Source organism: Vipera berus (genome assembly GCF_964194415.1).
Source record: "Vipera berus genome assembly, chromosome: 5".
In the NCBI taxonomy this organism is placed as follows: Eukaryota; Metazoa; Chordata; class Lepidosauria; order Squamata; family Viperidae; genus Vipera; species Vipera berus.
This window is the reverse complement of record NC_138207.1, coordinates 10,049,092-10,070,807: the sequence shown is the minus strand read 5'-3', so window position 1 is coordinate 10,070,807 and position 21,716 is coordinate 10,049,092. Positions and strand designations below refer to the sequence as shown.

The following is a 21,716-nucleotide window of genomic DNA, read 5'->3' as shown; positions in this document are numbered from 1 at the left end:
GGGAACTGGGAGGCTTCTCCCAAGAAAAATAACAGAATAACAGAGCTGAGGGGACCTTTGAGGTCTTCTGGTTCAACCTAGTCTAGCCCCCCGCTCAAGCAGGAGACCCTATCTCCGTGGTGGCAAACTTATGGCGAACTTATGGCCCTCTCTGTGGGCGTGTGCGCCGTCCCCCCAGTCCTAGCCTTTCAGCTGGGTTTTATAAAACCTTTTCGCTTTAGGCCTCCGCTGCCATGTGCAAAAAAAAAAAAGGTTCAATCAATCAATCAATTTCAACTTCTTGCTGGAAAAAAAAATCTCGCAAAGTTGGAATTGATTGAATTTTTTAGTCCCACCCAGTCTGCTGTTACCACTGCAGTCACGGCCACCCAATGGGCCACGCCCGCCCAATGGGCCACACCCACCCAGTGCCCAGCGATACATAAGTGGGTTTTGGGTTGCAGTTTGGGCACTCGGTCTCTAAAAGGTTCGCCATCACTGCCCTAAACCATTCTGGACAAGTGGCTTTCCAATCTTTTCTTATAAACATCCAGCAATGGAGCACCCTCAACTTGTGGAGGCAAGTTGTTCCACTGATTAATTGTTCAGGAAATTTCTCCTTAATTCTAGGTTGGATCCCTCCTTGATACGTTTCCATCATTTACCTCTTGTCTGTAAATATACAAGTAATTCAGAGAGGAGCAGGAGAAGCCACGGAGCCTATATTATGTATGCAGATGTAGTCTACTGTTTTTATCATTTTGGAAGTTGTATTAACCGACTTATATGCTTCAGGTTAGGAACAATCTTGGGTTTTTATTATACCGTGATTGGCTCTTCCAGCTTTGAGATTAATAGGTAGAATGTACAGTAAGTGCTTTAAATCAGTATTAGATCTGATTGGATTGTGGAATAGTTAAGCGTGATGCACTTGTCTCCAAAAACATGGTCAATACTTCCTGGAAAGCATCCAGGGACAAACAAATGTCCTGCAGAAACTAGGCTACCTAAATTTAAATGTCATTAAAATTCATAGGACAAGTTGCGCAAATAGCCAGGAGTTTGGGAAGAAATTTTAAATAAGATGAGCGCTTTTATTAACATCTTTTCTTTTAGTTTGTGGATTTTGAAGTCAGCAGTCAAGTATAGAGACAGCTCATTATTTTTTTTACCCATCTATTTCATACTCTTCCCTCAGTGGATACTTCCTTGTTGAGCAAAGTCCATGTTCAGTATGATGCGTGTACAGCTGGTCCTCATTTAGCAACAATTGGTTCTGATGACCTGGTCGTTGAATGAAGCAGTTGCTAAGTGAAAAATCACATAAGCATCACAGTGCTTAAGGTTTTACCTTTAGCTTTGCTTTGCTTTGCAGCATCAAAAAGATACAACCTCAAAGAGCTGTGGGAACCCAAATGTTGGGGAAGGTTTCCAGGAAATTTTTATAGAGGCACGATTGAGAGCGTTTTAACAAACTGCATCACGGTCTGGTTTGGTGGTAGCAGTGCCTCAGATAGAAGGTCCATACAGAGTGGTAAGGACAGCCGAGAAGATCATAGGAAGCTCTCTTCCCATTATTCAGGATACTGCTTATAAGCGCTATGTGCTTAGAGCCCAAAGCATTGTTAGAGAACCCACACACCCACTTTATGGTCTGTTTCTGTTGCTCCCCTCTGGGAGGAGGTTTTGAAGTATTTATAGCAGAACTACTAAGTTCTGCAACAGCTTTGTTCCTTATGCCATCCATCTTGAAAATTTTCAGGATTCTTTTTTCCCCGCCATGCATTATGTATACATCCGAATTAGACTGTGATGTTTCTCTGTGTCATATATGTGTGCGCATGTGGGTATATGTATAATGGTTTGGTTGTTGTTGTTTTTTTGAGAGCTGAATGCAACAAAATTTCATTTTAGTGTATGCTGATAGTGTACATTTAAAGTAACAATGAAGTTTCTATTCTATTCTATTCTATTCTATTCTATTCTATTCTATTCTATTCTATTCTATTCTATATTCTACTCTAACTCAACTCACAAGACAACTGGGTAAAAGGGCAAATACTATAGTCTTCTTTCTCTACTCTCTTGCCCTTTGGAATGCTCATGATAATGTGATCGTGAAAGATGTGATCATTAATTAGAAGAGAATTGATATTTGTATTTACATTCATTGGAGAGGAAAGGATTGTAAGAGAGTAAGTAGTCAATGAGGAACATACATCAAAAGGAATGGCAAGCATTGGTTGCACTTAGGAGACAAAAATAAGCCTTTTGTGTGAAACTGATTAGGGTCTAGTTAGTTTCATATAGCAGCACAAGCTGGTTGGGAAGTTCTATTAATTAATCTAAAATCATAGAACTGAGCTTGTTAAATGCAGTTAGTGCTTTAGAGTTGTTAGAGAAGCCGCTCAGAAAGAGAGTTTGTTTAGGCCATTTCTCTGATCTGAGTTGGGGAGAGGAAAAAATAGATCAGGCACAGCTCAATCTACCTCTAAATTCAACAGTCCTCTTTTCCCACAGAATTGCTCTCAAACCTAAGTTCATCTGTTTGTTCAAACTGCTGAAATTATTGGAAAAATGGCTTCCACATTCAAATATACATCCAATCTCAGTTGCAAGAACTCATATGCAAATGCTTCTTTCCACTCAAGAATTCTACAAATCAAAGTAAGACAATGAAAATATAGGAAAAATATTTGCAGAGCTGTATTATTACCACATTAGTTAGCCTTTTAAATGTTCTGTCTAAAATGTGGAGATCTGATGTTAGAAATTCCATAATCAATCCAGGACAAAGGGAGATCAGAACAAACCATGCCTGTTGAGAATGACAAGATTAAAATTTGTCATTCCCAACCACAGCTCTCAAAATATTTTAAAACAATGCAACAATTGAATCTGGTCTTTTGAAGCTGTAAATAGTCATTGCAGCTGTTTTCCAAAGAGACAACACTTGCTAAGGAAGACGAGGGACAAAAAGTGTTCGTACAGTGTTTTTTTTCAATTATTTTTCTGGCTATCATTGATCCCTCAATTGAGTACAGAGGCTGGAAAGGTACATTACTTCTATGTCTTCTGTCCTTTAGTGCACTCAATCCAGAATTTTTTCATCCACGCTGACCTCCCTGGGTCAAGCTATTATTATACCAATGGAGATGTGAGAACTCAGCTTGTCCAGGACTATCAGATTACACTGCTGGCTAAATGAAAATGTAATCACAAACTTCCAAAGTACCCAGGCAGGCATCACGGTTTCTACGGTAACAGGCAGCCTCTCCGGGGGCGGTTTAAAATATTTTTCAGTGGAGACCCATTTTTGCTTTCATGGAGAATCATCAACTGCTAAGAAATCCAGCAATTAAAAAGGACCGTTTTAAACACTGCGGAACATCAAACATGGCTGTGCAGAGTTAAATCCTTGGACTCTTCTCTTTCACTCTCATAAGTAAAGAATTTGGAGGCAGTTCTTCCTGAAACAGAGAAAAACATCAGAAGAGTACCAAAACCACAAAATACAGATAGTCCTCGACTTATAACCATTTGTTCAATGACCGTTCAAAGTTACAATGGCACTGGGAAAAAGTGACTTAAGGCTGTTTTTCATACGACCGTTGCAGCATCCCCATGGGTCACATGATCAAAATTCAGAGGTTTGGCAACTGTTTCATATTTATGACGGTTGCAGTGTCCCGGGGTCATGTGATCACCTTTAGTGACCCTTCTTGACAAGCAGAGTTAACGGGGATTCACTTTATAACCATGTTCTGTGGGCGCCCCGGACTTATGGAATCAGTTGCCGGTTGAGCTCCGGACGGCGCCTGATCTTTGCTCCTTCCGACGCGATCTGAAGACCTATTTATTTGAAGAAGCCGGCCTGGCCTGATGGGGGATGTGTTGGGGTTTTTATTGCGGTTTGTTACACTATTATTTATTGTTTTAGTTCGGGCTTATATTTAATTCTCTTTTAACTTTTGTACTTTGTATTTTATATGTGCCCTGTTCACCGCCCTGAGTCCTTCAGGAGAAGGGCGGTATACAAATATAATAAACTTAAACTTAAACTTAACTGCAGTGGTTCACCTAACAACAGTGCCAAGAAAGGTCATAAAATGGGCCAAAACTCACTGAAGAACTCTTTCGCTTAGCAACGGAAATTTTGGGCTCAGTTGTGGTCGTAAGTCGAGAACTACCTGTAGAAAAGATACGTTAACAATCTATTCAGTAAATAAGAAATAAATATGGATTCTTGAGAAATGGGAAAAAGGAACAGCTGAGAGGCAAAATGCATTACCTCCAGTCGCTGGGGATTATTCTGAATCAGTCTTCCTCCACTAACTCAACAAGCAGAGCGTTTCTCTTGACCTGGGAACCTTCGTGACAAAGAACTTTCTTTATTATCCCAGCGCTGGTAGCCCGGATGATATGCTGCAGACAAAAAGATATGCTACTGGTTTAGTCCACGTAGTTTCAAAGGCACATTATATACACCTTAATTCCAAATTTGAAATGACTTCAGGATCGAACCCAACAGAATTTATTTATTTATTTATTTAATTTTATTTATATACCGCCCTTCTCCCGGAGGACTCAGGGCGGTGAACAGGGCAGATATATAAAAAATATAAAAATACAAAAGTTAAAAGAAAATTAAACATATGCCCAACTAAAAACAGTAAATACATATATTAAAAATGACAATAAAAACCCAACCCATCCCCCATCAGGCCAGGCCGGCTTGTTCAAATAAGAGTGTCTTCAGATCGCGACGGAAGGAGCGAAGGTCGGGCGCCATCCGGAGCTCCACCGGCAACCGATTCCATAGCTCCGGGGCGCCCACAGAGAAGGACCTCCCCCTGGGGGCCACCAATCGACATTCTCTGATCGGTGGCACCCTGAGGAGGCCCTCTCTGTGGGAACGCACAGGGCGGAGGGAAGTTGATGCCGGCAGCAGGTGATGCCGGCAGAATTCATGTGCTAAACCCAGGGGTCTCCCAACTTGACAGCTTTAAGACGTGGACTTCATGCTGGCTGATGAATTCCGCCAGCTGAAGTCCACAAGTCTTAAAGCTGCCAAGTTCGAAGCTCCCTGTCCTAAACGGATGTCTTCTCTAGTAAAAATGTGAAGCTTTCCAGAGAAGTTTTAATTTTAAATTAAAACATGCGTGGTGACGCTGCCATCCCAATGCATCCTGGAAAAGAGTTCCTCCCCCTTGACCACTTTAAGGTACTCCACCTCCCATATTCTCACCCATCTTGAAGTTGGTGAGTCTGAGAAACACTCATCTATAAGTGCTTCTCGACTTGCAACCACTCAAGGGACCCCCCAGTACTTATAACCCAGTTTCAAATTTCTGAGGTTGGGCCTCCCCTGCAGTCGTGTCGTGCAATCACACGAGTCATTTATTACACAGTCATTTATGGCCGTTTGCAGCACCCCGGTCAAGTCACCATGATTGACCGTGATTCTGCAGCATTTAGGACTGCTTTCTGACAAAAACCAGTCCGTAGCAAGCAATGGGTTTGCTTAACAACTGCGGTGCTCACTTAATGACTACTGCAGAAAAAAAAGTTGTAAAATTGGGTCTGGTCACGTGGTGACCTACCTTATCACCGTCATGACTTACAACCATGATTGCCAAGCTAAAGTAGAATGATAGGTCAAGGACTACATGTAGATATTATCACTCCAATGGCAAAGAAGACTTTGGAAAACTCACACAGAATTCATCCTCTGCTGGTTTTGAGACTACAGTTGCAAGAAAAAGTATGTGAACCCTTTGGGATTACGTGGAGTTTTGCATGAATTGGCCATAAAATGCGCTCTAGACGTCATGTAAGTCACAACAATAGAAAAACACAGTCTGCTTAAAATAATACTACACAAACATTAGCTGTTGTCATGTTTTAATTGAACATAAGATGGAAACATTCACAGTGCAGGGTGGAAAAAGTATGTGAACCTTTGGACTTAATAACTGGTTGACCCTCCTTTGGCAGCAATAACCTCAACCAAACGTTTCCTGTAGTTGCAGATCAGACCTGCACAATGATCTGGAGTAATTTTGGACCACTCCTCTTCACAAAACTGTTTCAGTGTAGCAATATTCTTGGGATGTCTGGTGTGAATCGCTCTCTTAAGGTCATGCCACAGCATTTCAATCGGGTTGTCAGGACTCTGACTGGGCCACTCCAGAAGGCGTATTCTGTTCTGTTGAAGCCATTGTTTTGTTGAATTACTTGTATGCTTTGGGTCATTGTCCTGTTGCATCACCCATCCTCTGCGGAGCTTCAGTTGGCAGACAGATGGTCGTACGTTTTCCTGCAAAATGTCCTGATAAACTCTGGAATTCATTTTTCCATCAATGACAACAATCCGTCCAGGCCCTGAGGCAGCAAAGCAGCCCCAAACCATGATGCTCCCTCCGCCATATTTTACAGTGGGGATGAGGTTTTGATGTTGGTGTGCTGTGCCTTTTTTTCTCCACACATAGTGTTGTGTGTTTTTCCCAAACAACTCAATTTTGGTTTCATCTGTCCACAGTATATTTTGCCAGTAGTGCTGTGGAACAACCAGGTGCTCTTTTGCAAACTTCAAAAGTGCTGCAATATTTTTTTTGGACAGCAATGGCTTCCTCCGTGGTGTCCTCCCATGTACTCCATTCTTGTTTAATGTTTTCCTTATTGTAGATGTGTCAACAAAAATGTTAGCATGTGCCAGAGATTTCTGTAGGTCTTTAGCTGACGCTCTAGGATTCTTCTTTACCTCATTAAGCATTATGCGCTGTGCTCTTGCAGTCATTTTTACAGGACGACCACACCTAGGGAGAGTAGCAACAGTGCTAAACTTTCTCCATTTGTAGACAGTCTGTCTTACCGTGGACACATGAACGTCAAGGCTTTTGGAGATACTTTTGTAACCCTTTCCAGCTTCATGCAAGTCAACAATTCTTGATCGTAGGTCTTCTGAGAGCTCTTTTCTGCGAGGCATGGTTCACATCAGACAGTGCTTCTTGAGACCAGTAAACCCAAAACAGGTGTGTGTTTTTAAAGGGCAGGACAGCTGTCAGCAACACATCCAATATCATCACACTGATTGGAGTCAAGGTTGGCTCACTCCTGGCTCCAATTAGCTCTTGGAGAAGTCATTAGGCTAGGGGTTCACATACTTTTTCCACCCTGCACTGTGAATGTTTCCATCTTATGTTCAATTAAAACATGACAAGAGCTAATGTTTGTGTAGTATTATTTTAAGCAGACTGTGTTTTTCTATTGTTGTGACTTACATGACGTTTAGAGCGCATTTTATGGCCAATTCATGCAAAACTCCACGTAATCCCGAAGGGTTCACATACTTTTTCTTGCAACTGTACATGATTTCATTTCCAATGCAATTTGGTCATGCCTTAGACTACAGCTGTCGTAATTCCCTTCTACAAGTAGTCTTTGGCTTATGTTCACTTTAAAAAATTTCTCCAGTCTCTTCTTAAAAGGCTCCAGTGATGGAGCACTCACAACTTCTGGAGGCAAGCTGTTCCACTGGTTAATTGTTCTCACTATTAGGAAGCTTCTCCTTAGTTCCAGGTTGCTTCTCTTCTTGATTAGTTTCCATCCGTTGTTCCTTATCTTGCCTTCTGGTGCTTTGGAAAGTAGGTTTACCCCCTTTTCTTTTGTGACAGCCCATCCAATATTAGAACACTGCTATCATGTCACCCCAAGTAAGCCGAAAACGTCAGAAGAGTACCAAAAACAAAAAAAATACAGATAGTCCTCAACATTTGTTCTGTGACCATTCAAACTTACAATGGCACTGAAAAAAGTGACTTAAGACTGTTTTTCATACGATTGCTGCAGCATCCCCATGGGTCATGTGATCAAAATTCAGAGGTTTGGCAACTGACTCCTATTTAGGACAGTTGCCGTGTCCCAAGATCGCGTGATCACCTTTTGTGACCTTTTGACAAGCAAAGTCAATGGGGAAGCCGGATTCACTTCACAGCTCTGTTACTAATTTAACACGTGCAGTGATTCGCTTAACAACCGTGGCACGAAAGGTCGTTAAAATGGAGCAAAAAAAAAATATCACTTAACAAATGTTTCACTTAACGACAAAAAATTGGGGCTCAAGTGTGGTCCTAAGTCAAGGACAACCTGTCCTGACTTGATATAGTGCAGTGTTTCCCAATATTGCCTATTTTACGATGTGTGGACTTCAACTCCCAGAATATCCCAACCAGCATTGTTGACGGGTATTCTGGGAGTTGAAGTTCACACATCATAAAATGGTTAAGGTTGGGAAATACTAGTATAGTAGAACTTTTCTCCAACCTATGGAGAAAGCTATGGTATATTTTGAAAGATCATCCAACGTTTCCAATATCTCAGGGGTTGTCACCAAGAAGAGGGAGTCAAGCTTTTCTCCAAAGCACCTGAGGGCAGGACAAGAAGCAATGAATGGAAACTAATCAAAGGGAGAAGCAACCTACAGAAGCAGGGGGTTGGACTAGAAGACCTTCAAGGTCCCTTCTAATTCCGCTATTCTATTCTGTTCTGTTCTGTTCTGTTCTGCTCTGCTCTGCTCTGCCCTGCCCTGCCCTGCCCTGCCCTGCCCTGCCCTGCCCTGCCCTATCCTATCCTATCCTATCCTATCCTATCCTTTATGGGGCCATAATGGAATATTCATGTCTGGACAACGTAAGCACAGTTACAATCAAGAAATTATCTGAAAAATAGAGCAACATTCTGAAACGTTTTATCTAAACATTTTAAATGGTATGCTAATGATATTAAACCAAATCCCAATAAGCATGAGATTCCTCTGCGAGTACAAAAAAAAGTTTTCTAAAGATACCTCCATTTTCATAGCTGTCATCACCACAAGGGAGTCTCCGTTTTTAACTTTATCTCCAGGTTTCACCAACACCTAAAAATGGAAAAGCAAACGAGAACTGAGTAGGGTGTTCTATTCCTCCCCAATGAACTTCATTAGTATTGCATTTCCTATAGACTCACAGATAGCAAAAGAACACAAAATTATTCTCTGGGCAAAACTGAAGAATGGAAAAACCTGCTGCTTTTATTTTTGGAGCTTTTTTTCCCCCAGCAAGATATTTAAAGATAATGCCTGTTGAATTGTCAACTCAAATATATTTTTCATTCCTTCATTCAATTTGTACAAGTCGCCCACGTCATGCTTGTGACTCTGAGCAGCTCACATAATTATAACAAACAAAAAGAAACCCAACACTCAATAAAATGCCATAACTCCCTTTAAAACCTAATTAAAAACTCACTTAAAAATCAAAATTACAATGGAGAAAAACCAAAGCAGGGAAATGAATGTCAAATGCCAAAAGAAACCACAATCTGAATGCAGTGTTCCCCAATCTGAGCCACTTACAAATGAGTGGTCTTCAATTCCCAGAAGCTCACCGGTAGCCATGTTGGATGGGGAATTCTGGGAATTGAACTGCACATATCTGGAAACTATCCAGGTAGTGAGGTAAGAAATGGTAAACGGCCTGAAATAAGTGGTGATATACTAGCCTTTCGGCTTTCGTGTGGATCATAACAAACTGTGGCAAGTTCTTAAAGAGATGGGAGTACCAGACCATCTTATTTGTCTCTTGAGAAACCTATATGCAGGTCAAGAAGCAACAGTGAGAACTGGACACGGAACCACTGATTGGTTCAAAATTGGGAAAGGAGTCCGGCAAGGCTGTATACTGTCGCCCTGCCTATTTAACTTATATGCAGAGCACATCATGAGAAAGGCAGGGCTAGATGAATCAAAAGTTGGAATTAAGATTGCCGGAAGAAATATCAACAACCTAAGATACGCAGATGATACCACTCTAATGGCAGAAAGTGAAGAAGAACTAAAGAGCCTCTTGTTGCAGGTGAAGAAGGAGAGTGCAAAACTTGGGTTGAAACTTAACATTAAGAAAACCAAGATCATGGCATCTGGCCCTCTCAATTCCTGGCAAATAGATGGGGAAGAAATGGAGGTAGTGACAGATTTTATTTTCCTGGGCTCCAAGATCACTGCAGATGGGGACTGTAGCCAAGAAATTAAAAGACGCTTGCTCCTTGGGAGGAAAGCCATGGCAAATCTAGACAGCACACTAAAAAGCAGAGACATCACCCTGTCAACAAAAGTGCGTATAGTCAAGGCTATGGTCTTCCCAGTTGCAATGTATGGCTGTGAAAGTTGGACCATAAGAAAGGCTGAGCGCCAAAGAATTGAGGCCTTTGAACTATGGTGCTGGAGAAGACTCCTGCGAGTCCCTTGGACTGCAAGGCGATCAAACCGGTCAGTCCTAGAGGAGATCAATCCTGACTGCTCTTTAGAAGGCCAGATCCTGAAGCTAAAACTCAAATACTTTGGCCACCTAATGAGAAGAAAGGACTCACTGGAGAAGAGCCTAATGCTGGGAAAGATCGAGGGCAATAGAAGAAGGGGACGACAGAGAATGAGGTGGCTGGATGGAGTCACTGAAGCAGTAGGCGTGAGCTTAAATGGACTCCAGAAGATGGTAGAGGACAGGAAGGCCTGGAGGAATGTTGTCCATAGGGTCGCGATGGGTCGGACACGACTTCGCAGCTAACAACAACAACAATACTAGCCTTTCTGAATCATTTCCATGTCTTCCGTACCCTTTTTTTAAAAAAATGTACTTTAACAAACGTTTCATAAGGGTCATGCACAGAATTACCTTTTCTACTGTGCCTGTCATGGGAGCGACAGGCCCACTGTGGTCCCCTCCTGAACTCTTGCTGGTTAAATATTTTGGCACCGGAAGACCAACCTGCTCATGACTTTCCTAGAGAAAAGAAAATCAACCATGTAATATGAATTTTCCATTTGCAACTATTTAAAAGCCTAAATAATTTCCACAAACTATAAAAAAAATCTTACAATAATTTAATTGGTCACTTCTAGTAGCCACTGATCTCCAATTGCATTCTAGGACCATGGTAGCATTCCTTTTATTCATATAAATAAATTAAAATTGCGGATACTGTATACATAGTTGACTTACAACCAGTTGTATAGTGATGGTTTAAAGCAGGGGTGTCAAACTGCTAGCCCGTGGGCCAGATGCATCACGCGGAAGCCGCACCCACCCCATTGCCAACAATGGCAAAACTATCCCGATACGTTGTGCGACATCACGTGACATTGCAAGTTTGACATGTCTGGTTTAAAGTTACAGTGGCACTAAAAATAGGGCTTTATGACCATTTTTCACACTTACGAGAGTTGCCGCATCCCCACAGTCATCATGATCAAAATTCAGATGCTTGGCAACCGACTCATCATTATAACAGTTGCAGTGTTCTGGGGGTCATGTGAACAACCCCTCTTGCGACCTTCTCACAAGCAAAGTCAATGGGGAAGCCAGATTCACTTAACAACTGAGTTGCTAACTTAACAACTGCAGCGGTTCACTTATGAACTGTGGCAAGAAGGATCGTAAAATGGGGCAAAACTCAATTAACAATTGTCTCGCTTAGCAAACATGAATATTGGGCTCTGTTGTGGTCATATGTTGAGGACCACCTGTAATGTAAAAAACTGCCAAGACAACGTGGTAACTTCAGAATAACTTATTTCCAAGCCTGCTTAGGCTTATTGATCTGCAAATTGTGGAAACAGTAATATAAAAGAAGAATCAGAGGTGGGCAGCAGGCAATTTGCATAGTTTTATATCCAATCTGCTAAAAGTTGCAAGAAATGTGGAAGTTATTTCAACAGTACAGCCAGGGATTAGATTTTTGGCTCTTTTAGATAAGCACCCTAAGCCATCCGAGGCTGAATGCATTTATTTTACATTTAATTTCGACCCAAAAGACATTTGTCCATCTAAATTGCCATTTTACAGCCAAATTCTGACTGGAATCCCTGGGGTTGAATATGGCCTCTAAGCCACTCTCCCTAATTGGACACATATTTTGGGTATGATGCATAAAGAAGATGTGGAGGAAATTTAAGTTTTGCTGGTTTATATATATAGGACGCTGAGCTTGTCGATCAGAAGGTTGGCAGTTTGGCGGGTCAAATCCCGAGTGCTGCGTAACAGAGTGAGCGCCTGTTACTCGTCCCAGCTTCTGCCAACCTAGCAGTTCGAAAGCACGTAAAAATGCAAGTAGAAAAATAGGGACCACTACGGTGGGAAGGTAACAGCGCTCCGTGCGCCTTTGGCGTCTAGTCATGCCGGCCACATGACCACGGAGACGTCCTCAGACAAGCGCTGGCTCTTCGGCTTTGAAACGGAGATGAGCACCGGCCCCTAGAGTCGGAAACGACTAGCACGCATGTGCGGGGGAACCTTTACCTTTACCTTTACCTTTATACGTATTTATTTATAATTCATATTTCTAAACTTCTCAACTCTTTCAAAGAGGAGCTCTGGGTGGTATACAATATAATACAGATAGTTCTCGATTTAAGACCACAATTGAGCCCAAAATTTCTGTTGCTAAATGAGACGGTTCTTAAGTGATTTTTTGCCCCATTTTACGATGTTTCTTGCCACAGTTGTTAAGTGAATCACTGCAGTTGTTAAGTTAGTAACACAGTTGTTAAGTGAATCTGGCTTCCCCATTGATTTTGCTCGTCAAAGGTCACAAAAGGGGATCACACGATCCCAGGACATGACAACCATCATAAATATGAGCCAGTTGCCAAGCATCCAGATTTTGATCACGTTACCATAGAGACGCTGCAACGATTGTAAGTGTGAAAAATGGTCATAAGTCCCTTTTTTCACTGATGTTGTAACTTTGAACGGTCTCTAAATCAACTGTAGGAGAAGAGCAGGCAGAACTGGGGGTGGAATTAAGGGCGTCATCAGCTTAGAGTCATTACATTGCCACAAGCCATTCAAGTCCCGCTCTCCTTGAATTCAGTTGACTCTTATCAAGCTCGATTTAGAGCTGACCATTAATTGACTAAACTCTTGTGTACAGGCGTGAGCAATAAATCTGAATTGCAAGTTAACATTTGGTCCTGATCTTTTTGAGCCTGACAAGGACCTGCATACTAGCCACAGCCAGAGATTACCTATCCCTAATATTTACTGAAGTAAATGGTTAGAAGTCAATAGTGCTTTTTTAAAAGTTAGTTTTTTGGTTAATTTTATTCCCCGTGCAAATAAAATAGAACATATTACCAACGAGAAGAGGTGGATGGCAGTGTCCAGAACTACTAATTTGCACTGGTATACAACTCCATTCACTGAACATCTTATATACTCTATGCCATCATCCATCATCAGGCAACCAGAAACATGGAAAACCTGATCTTCTATCTGAAATAGATTTACAAATGTTTATGCACCATTCCAGAGGAAAATCAACCTGAGAGAGGAAGAATCACAATGTTTTCTAAGCAAATGTTTCTGAGGGGGAAAACTGTAAAGAACAAAAAGAATGGAAAAAAATCTGTGTTTCTTAGAAATCAGAAGCTTCTCAAGTCTTGTTTTCTCTTCCCTTTTTTTCTGAAACTCAAGAAAATATCAAAAATAACTTGTATTTTAGGAGAATCCCACTCGACTTATTTTTTTTAATTTATCTTGGCAGCTCCAATGGAGTCAATCAACTTTCTATGTTAAAAACATATCCATCTGTTCAAACTATGTCACAAATCTTCCAATGCACTTCAGACGTTTTTCCTATCCACAAATCTGTACAAAATTAACTTTGAGAAACAGTGATGTATTTTTTTTAAAAAAAAAAGAAGCTAAGTTTTATAAATCAACAGGGAAGAAATATTTCTCTCTTTATACTATTATCTTTGGAAGCCAGCATATTTGGACTTATCATAAGCTTCCTTGCTCAAAAAATGCACAGTTGGAAAGCTTAAAAGACAAGGCAGAGAAGGAAAAAAGTAGAATAAACTCTGGATATCTTTCATGGGAAAGAAGAAAAAAAACTGGAAAGCAAAAAAAAAGGAACCTTTTCTTTCCCTGCACTCCCATTTTTCTCTGCAAGCAAGCTGGGTAACTGACAACATTAATCAATAATGACATTCAATAAAACAGCACAAAATAGTAGCATTATTTCACAATCACTGAACTGTTTTTCCCTCTTAATTCTGTCCAGAAATGAGACTGGGCCCAATAAACATGTGCTATTACATTTCTTATACCCTAGATTGAATGGGCTGAATAATACAGGGTTTAAGTTGTTGAATACATTATTATGAAGAGGCTTACCAGCATGTCATAAGATCCACTGTGATTGTACTGTGTGGCAATATTCACATCTGGTGTAAAAATAAAGATTTAAATTAATTCAAGGGTTAGAGAACATTATAAATCCAACACGAAGCATATAGTTAACCTGACACATCGTGTTCTGTACCAGCCTGCTACCGGCCCTGCAGATAAGGCAGGGACAACCCCTTTTACAAGAAGGCAAGAGGCTGGAACTAAGCCTGCCAAATTTATTAACATAAAAACATAAACAGAGCAAAGAGAGCAAAGACGAACCATGAAACAGGAACTATTCAAACGGTTGCCTTCAGCAAACCAGCCCTCCCACGCATTCCCCTTTTATACAGTTCAGGGCGTGGCTTCTCTCTGCCTCCTTTTGAGGTGCCCCATTGCCTTCCTCTGTTTACTCCTGATTGACTGCCTCCTGCGTTGGGCGTCCTTGAACAGGGCCAGCTGTGGGTCATCTTTATCCACGCTGTCAGGCTCACACAGCTGGGTCTGCGTCGTGACCAGGTGGGAGGGGCCTGGCTGAGGGCTCTCATCAGCAAGCTCTCCAACCCCCTCAGCAACCTCTCCAACACCCCCCTCCTCCTCCTCTGAATCATCCGACCCAAATGCCGAACCCACAGGCTGACCCTGAATCACAACACATCGACAGTAAAAAAGAAGTCTCAATCTCTCTCACTACCCACTGTCTCTCCTATTTCATTTGCTGATTTTTGCATTCATTTATTCATTCATAAAATTATATGGTCAAACAACCCCAATACAAAACCCAATAACTCATTATCAATCTCAACAACTTTTAAGACTGGTGGACTTCAGTTCCCAGAATATCCCAGGCAGTTTGCACAATAGGCTACTTCACATCCAACCTAATCACACATTTTGTATCTTTTTGCCAGTGCTTTTTTTGTAAAAGAAAAAGGTGCCGGAACTCACACGTGTCATACAACCTGCCTTGCCTACCCTACAAGGTTCCATCCAAAAAAGGTGCCGGAACTCCGTTCTGAGCGTTCTATGAGAAAAAAAGCCCTGCTTTTTGCCCTTTTCAGCTACACAATAATACAGTTAAGAAACTTTCACTATCATTTTGTAAGTAATTTTCAATTTTTTTTTACAGTTCATCCACTTACTTTTTTCATTGTCCAGGAGAGTGATGTTTCTAACATAGGGGATATTTATTCTCCTGCCACTGCTAGATGCAAATGGAGAGAACTTATCTAGAATATTAAATACATATAGAAAAAGATACATATTTAATACATATTTCTGCTGAATTAGACAATGCTAGCAATATCGAAACCTGCTTGCAATTTGACACATTACTTTGCATAATGCTGCACGCATGGAGACCATGTACACAGGAACTTCTCAGTACAAATTTGTATTTGTGGGCAACTGTTCAAACTAGAATTTTCCATGCAACGAAACTGGGAACCTTTTTTTATGCAAATTGCTCAAAGTCTCCATCTATGAGAATCAACACTGGATCAGAACATCTATTAATGAATCAGACTCAAAATGCTCGCAAAACAGACTCTGAATCCCAGCAAGTCAACATACAATCAAATCTTGCAATTTGGTGGTATGCATATAAGGTTATGTGTTCTATTCCATTTTGCAGCTACCCCAATAATTCAACAGGATGCACAGACACACCGGCAGGTTTTAAAGTACATGAGTGTTTCTCAACTGTGGCCGCTTTAAGATATGTGGATTTCAATTCCCAGAATTCCCCAGGCAGAATGAGTTAAAGTCCACACATCTTAAAAGTTGATTCAAGATTGAGAAACACTGATGTACACTGTAGGTAAGCAATATGTAAAGCACATTTTTCAGCAATAAAACAGAAAAAGCGTCAGCTTTCTTACCTTCTGTCTGGAGTCTAAAGGTATCATTCACCAGATTCTCTTTCAAAATGAGCCCAAGAGCTGCCTGGCACAAAGCCACTTTTGAAATTGGTCGTTTGGGTGGAAAGAGCTCGCTGTGGTGTTGAGGGATAAAATTAGTGTGAACCTTCCCAGCCTCAAAATCTGGATGGGCTGAGAGATTCAGTAAGAAATCCACATTGGTGCTCAGTCCAACAATCTGTCATGGAAGGAAAGGAAAAGGCAAATCAGCCAACAGATTCTCTTTGGTCCTAACTAATAAACTAATAAATCTGCAGCCACGTATGGAAGACCAAAAGATTAATTCATCAGTTCAGCTTGCATACTGCTATGTTGGTAAAGCCTTGTGGTCGTTTATACATGTGCACAACCATTCAATTAAAATATCTACCATGGAAAAAAATAAAGCAATTGTTCCAGAAAATATATTCTAATACTAATGAAGAGGTGCAAGTATACCACCAAAGTACAAAAGCAAAACAAAGGAATGAATTTGAAAATGTAAATATGGTGACAGTTACCTATTCTCCAATTGACAGAAAACTTTTGGTCTTAAGCAACTTTTGGAACATTAAAATGAATGGGGGGAAATCTCGATCCCAAGGTCTGTTAGTATATTCCATAGTCTTCCATATTTTGTAGAAATCTCTCGAGGATGGATATTCTGAAGGTGTGCTCAACACTGAGTAGCAAGTAGCAGAGAAGAATGGTAGCCAATGTCTAGATTTCAAGGATGGGGGGGGGGGAGGAAGGAGACTAATCAAAATCCTACAGGGTATGACTTGAATCCCTGAGCAATCGATTAACAATGTCTCAGGATGGTTTCCATCAACCCAATTGCTGGCTTTCACCTGTTGTAGTGGTGAGATTTGGGGTAACTACATCTGAAGAGTCACTTTGATGTAGTGCAGACATGTCAAACTTGCGACGTCACATGAGGTCGCACGACGTTATTGGAGCTTTTTTCCCATTGCCGGCAATGGGGTGGGCGCAGCTTCCTGATAACGCATCTGGCCCACGAGCCAGCAGTTTCACACCCCTGGTGTAGTGGTTCAGGCACCAGGCTAGAAACCAGGAAACCATGAATTATAGTCCTGTATCTTCGGCTTTGAAACGGAGATGAGCACCGGTCCCTAGAGTCGGAAACGACTAGCACGCATGTGCAGGGGAACCGTTACCTTTACCTTTTTTTTATTAAAGAGTTTTACAAAAAAAGATTTTACAATACATATCCCCAAAACCCACCCACCCCAAACCACCCCCCTTCCCCCCCCCCCACTTCCCAGAGCTAAATACAGGGTTATTGATATAATAATCATATTCTAACTAAAAATTATCCATAATATAAAATTAACCAAATTCATAATGTGCTTTAACTCCCCTTTAACATAGATACATACAAAGTACTAACACTGAAATTAATAACAATATCCCTCTAAAATCTACTCATAAGCTAAATGGAACTTTTTAGTCCCATATTTATTCTGAATATAATCTATCCATCTCCTCCAAACTGAAATATATCTTTCCTGTGAATGATCCTTCAAATAAGCAGAAATCTTAGACATTTCTGCAAGATTCGATACTTTAAACACCCATTCTTCTATAGTAGGCAAACTATCCTTCTTCCAATATTGTCCCACCAGTAACCGTGCTGCTGTTATCAAATTCAACATCAAATTACTGAATTTGTCGCTTCTTAAGCTCATCGGACAGAAAAGCGAAATCTTTCCTTTTTCTAAGAATTTTTGGAGGTATCTCCTTTAAAATTATAATATCTTGGCCTGCAATTTGAAATCTTTTCCAATAAAAAGCCTGGATAATAGAATTTCTAGTTGATCTCCTGGAAAAACAAATCACTACATCTCTAGGTAAATTTTTCTGTCTAGCAATCCAGGAATTAACCCTAAATGTCTTATCCATTTCTTTAAGTAATTCTTCAGGTTCACATTTCAAGACAGGAACCACTGCTTGTACCACTTCCCATTCCAAATCTTCTTTAGGATTCTCTTTAAGGCCTCTGATGCGCAAAGCAAACTCCATGTTTCTATATTGTGATATGATGACTTCATCTTCTGTTCTATCAATTTTAACCTCTGCTCTATCTATTTTCTATGTTCAGCACTGATGATTTCATTTTCCAGATTCTCCACATACTCCATAACTGAATCCACACGAACATCCAGGCGTTCAATATGTGCAGCCAAGCCCTAGAGTGCAAGCACTATATCCTCCCTCATCTGTTTGTTTTGATTAACAAATTCTTCCTTTGTTTCCTTTATTTCTTGCTGTAATACTTGTTAATACTTGTGTTGACTGCATCACAACTTGCTGAATGTCTGCCAATGTAAATGCAGGTGGTGGGGGGGAAGGTGGTTGTACTGTAGGTTTCGTTGTAGTTTGCCCTGCAGCTTGTGGTAAAGGTGAAGAAATAACACTTTTAGAGATTGTAGGGCCTCCCCCATGCCTTGCAGTCATCTCTTAGATTTCGATTTCCTCTTTCTCCCAGCAGAATCAAAGTTCAAAAAGAGAAAAAAAAAGAAAGGAGAAGGGAGAAAAAATAAAAGTTTTTCTCCCAAGGTTCCTTATCCTTCAATTAAAAAAAAAGGACAACCTTTCAAATACACAAAATCCGGTACTGGGTAGAATCAGTTGCAAATTGTATCTCTTGCTATGTTGCAAAATATAACAATTTTCCAAAACAGTCAATTCACACAAGAAAGCAACATTCCAGCGCCATTTTTACTCCATTTCCATCAGCTTAAAACTTGAAGAAGATAATGAGTCTGAGTTAAAGTTAAAATCCAACTTGAAAATTCAAATCCTCCTGCTTCGCTCTGCCTGCTTCTCAAAGAAAAAAAAATACTCACGGTCCCATCTAAGCAGCAGATGTAGTTGTCGCGTCTAGTTCCACTCCTTTATGGAGTGAAAGCGTCCTGGGAGCGGAGAAAGCCTGGGCTCTGAGGGAACTCACTCCGTTAGCCCCCAAACTCGTTGGGGGAATCACAGAGGAGCTCTACCTCTACCCAAACAGGCTCGCTTCTCCCTCTTCTCCCGAGGGAGAGACTTCGGCACCATGGGACAGCTGATTTTCGCTGCCTCCGGGCGCTCTAACGCATCCTAAGATCGGGCGGCTTCAGAACGCCGCCATTCGGCGCGGCAGCGCTACCGGAGGTCCCTTTACTTTTACCTTTATCAGGCACAAAACTAGCTGGGTGATCTTGGGCCAGGCACTCTCGCTCAGCCCTAGGAAGGAGGCAATGGCAAACCATTTTTGAATGACTCCCAGATATAACAGGCCTGATCATCAGAGAAGGGAAATCTGGAAAATGTTTATCAGGGATGCCATTTTAAACACCTAAAAGAGTTTTACACTTACATTATATTGTTGAAGGCAGTATCTTAATCTCCTTAAAGCAGCTGGGCGATCTTCTGCCCAAACAACTAATTTAGCAATCATCGGATCATAGTGTATAGAAACCTCATCCCCTGAAATAGAAACATCAGGGGAAAATGATTTGCCAGAATAAATATTTATTTATATTTCACATTTTTGAAGTGCCCATTTCCCTCAGAAGGAGCCACTGGATTTTCCATGTTGTCACAGCTTAAGACGTTTGCAGTAAACTAAGCAACACTTTTCAGGCAAGCTACTCACAGTTCTGTATGAATGTTTTGCAGCTTGAAAGAACAAGTCTAGGAACTATTCTAGATCCACAATATCAAGTGTAATGTCGACAGTAGAAAGAATCATTCTAGATTAGCAATGAAGTACTTCTACCCCACAGAGGCATGCTATAGTATAGGTAGTTCATTTATTGACTGTTCATAGTTACAATGGCACTGAAAAAAAATGTCTCATGATCTTTTTTCACACCTATGCCATTGCAGCATCACATCATCAAAATTCAGACCCTTAGCAACTAACTCACATTTATGACAGTTGCCATGTCCCGGCTCATGTGATCGTCTTTTGCAACCTTCTGACAAGCAAAATCAATGAGGAAGCCAGATTCACATAACCATCTAACTAACTTAAGAACGCCAAAGATTCATTTAACAACTGTGGCAAGAAAGGTCGTAAAATGAAGCAAGATTCAATCAACAACTGTCTCACTTCGCAATAGAAATTTTGGGCTCAATTGTGGTTGTAATTCGAGGACTACCTGTACTGAGATTCTACTGAAAAATTGCAGAACATTTCAAAATCAAACTCTTGGAGAAGGTATTGTTGAAACTGGTGGCAAGCAGAGCCACGAATCTTAACCTCAACGTTTGAAGAAAAGAGAACTTGATTTGGAGGAATGGGACAGCTCATGGCCAACTCGCCACGGACAACTCAACATGGCCAACTCACCACGGGACAATTCAACAATTCAATTTAGTTATTTAAAATAATTTCAAAAATATTTTAATTTTTGTCATTCGCCTTTCATTTTGTCCCTCCTTTGGCATCCTTTCTTTAATGATTCTATTCCGCTATTTCTTCCACATTAGTGTAACCTTTGTCCCACGGCGAGTTGTCCATGGCAAATTCTCCTGCCGCAAGTTGGCTGCAGTGAGTTGGCTGTAGTGAGTTGTCGTAGGCCCTTAATTTGATACTAGTAGCAGGAAATCAACAACGTTGGTCACCCGTCACATGTTTCAACAAAGGCAACCATCGGCAGGTTGGCTTTTAAAACCAGAAGACAGTTCTGCCCATCCCAGTGAGCGGGTTTCATTTTACCTTGTCTTACCCCAGTTTCTATCCTGGTGCAGCTGTCAGCAGATGGTGTGGACAGATGGAGTAACGGTCCAGCTCCTGGCATGAAGTTGTTGTTGGGATCTTCAGCGTAGATCCTGGCTTCAAATGCATGTCCCTTGAGGACAATCTCTTCCTGAGTCAGAGGAATCTTCTCTCCTGCAGCAACCTATAAAGAACAGCACTGTTCATTTTCTCTGCACCATGACTTATTTACTTTTATTTATTAAATTTATATGCTGCCCATCACATTGTCAAGTGACTCTGGCGGGCTTACAACAGTATAAAAATAGAATTAAAACATTTAAAAATTATAATAAAAATAATAAGATAAATAAAGAAGGGAAAATCCCAGAAAAGTTTACCCAGTATGAGATGGAAGAATTGAAACCTGCAAAATTTGAAGCAGATTATTAGGGAATCGGAATATAAAATATAAAAAATAAAAAATATTTGATCACGGGCAAGGAAATGGAAAGGCTTCTGGAAAAAAGCTAACTGATAGAAAGCAACCTGCATTAAATTGTTTCCTCTAACTCTGTTCATAATTTAACAACAGCATTTCTAATAGAACGTAGAGCTGAAAGGAATAGTCAAGTCACAAATTTCTTGTTTGATGCTTAGATAGAATTCCAAAAAATTAAAGACAACCCTGCAAAAACAACCCATAGCTTAATAGCAATAGCACTTAGACTTACAGTATATACCGCTTTACAGCACTCTCTAAGCCAGAGGTTACCAACCTTTTCATGCTGGCATCCCGGAGGCAAAGGGAGCAGCTGGGAAATTTGCACACACACGTGCACACGCCAAAACAGGGCCACGTGCACCCACACAACACTAGCGGCCCTGTTTGTGTAGGCGTGAAGGCGCTAGCTGCTGCTGAAA

General features: G+C 40.9%; 1 protein-coding gene across 2 annotated transcripts in view; it reads right to left on the bottom strand.

Annotated features, from left to right (window-relative positions):
* Positions 1-2,661: 2,661 nt before the first annotated feature.
* Positions 2,662-21,716, bottom strand: part of MCCC1 (methylcrotonyl-CoA carboxylase subunit 1) — a 31,959-nt gene continuing 12,904 nt past the window's right edge. The window contains exons 11-20 of one of the 2 annotated variants that reach the window (XM_081328118.1): positions 20,814-20,997; positions 19,467-19,576; positions 16,070-16,286; positions 15,332-15,418; positions 14,196-14,245; positions 13,152-13,289; positions 10,692-10,799; positions 8,828-8,899; positions 4,271-4,404; positions 2,662-3,449 (exon numbers count right to left, since the gene is read on the bottom strand). In XM_081328118.1, the coding sequence (XP_081184244.1) occupies positions 4,297-4,404; positions 8,828-8,899; positions 10,692-10,799; positions 13,152-13,289; positions 14,196-14,245; positions 15,332-15,418; positions 16,070-16,286; positions 19,467-19,576; positions 20,814-20,997 (1,074 nt within the window). In that variant the 3' untranslated portion in view covers positions 2,662-3,449; positions 4,271-4,296. Of the gene's footprint in view, positions 3,450-4,270; positions 4,405-6,444; positions 6,798-8,827; positions 8,900-10,691; positions 10,800-13,151; positions 13,290-14,195; positions 14,246-15,331; positions 15,419-16,069; positions 16,287-19,466; positions 19,577-20,813; positions 20,998-21,716 lie in introns of those variants that run through there. The other variant, XM_081328119.1, reaches the window with a different exon arrangement.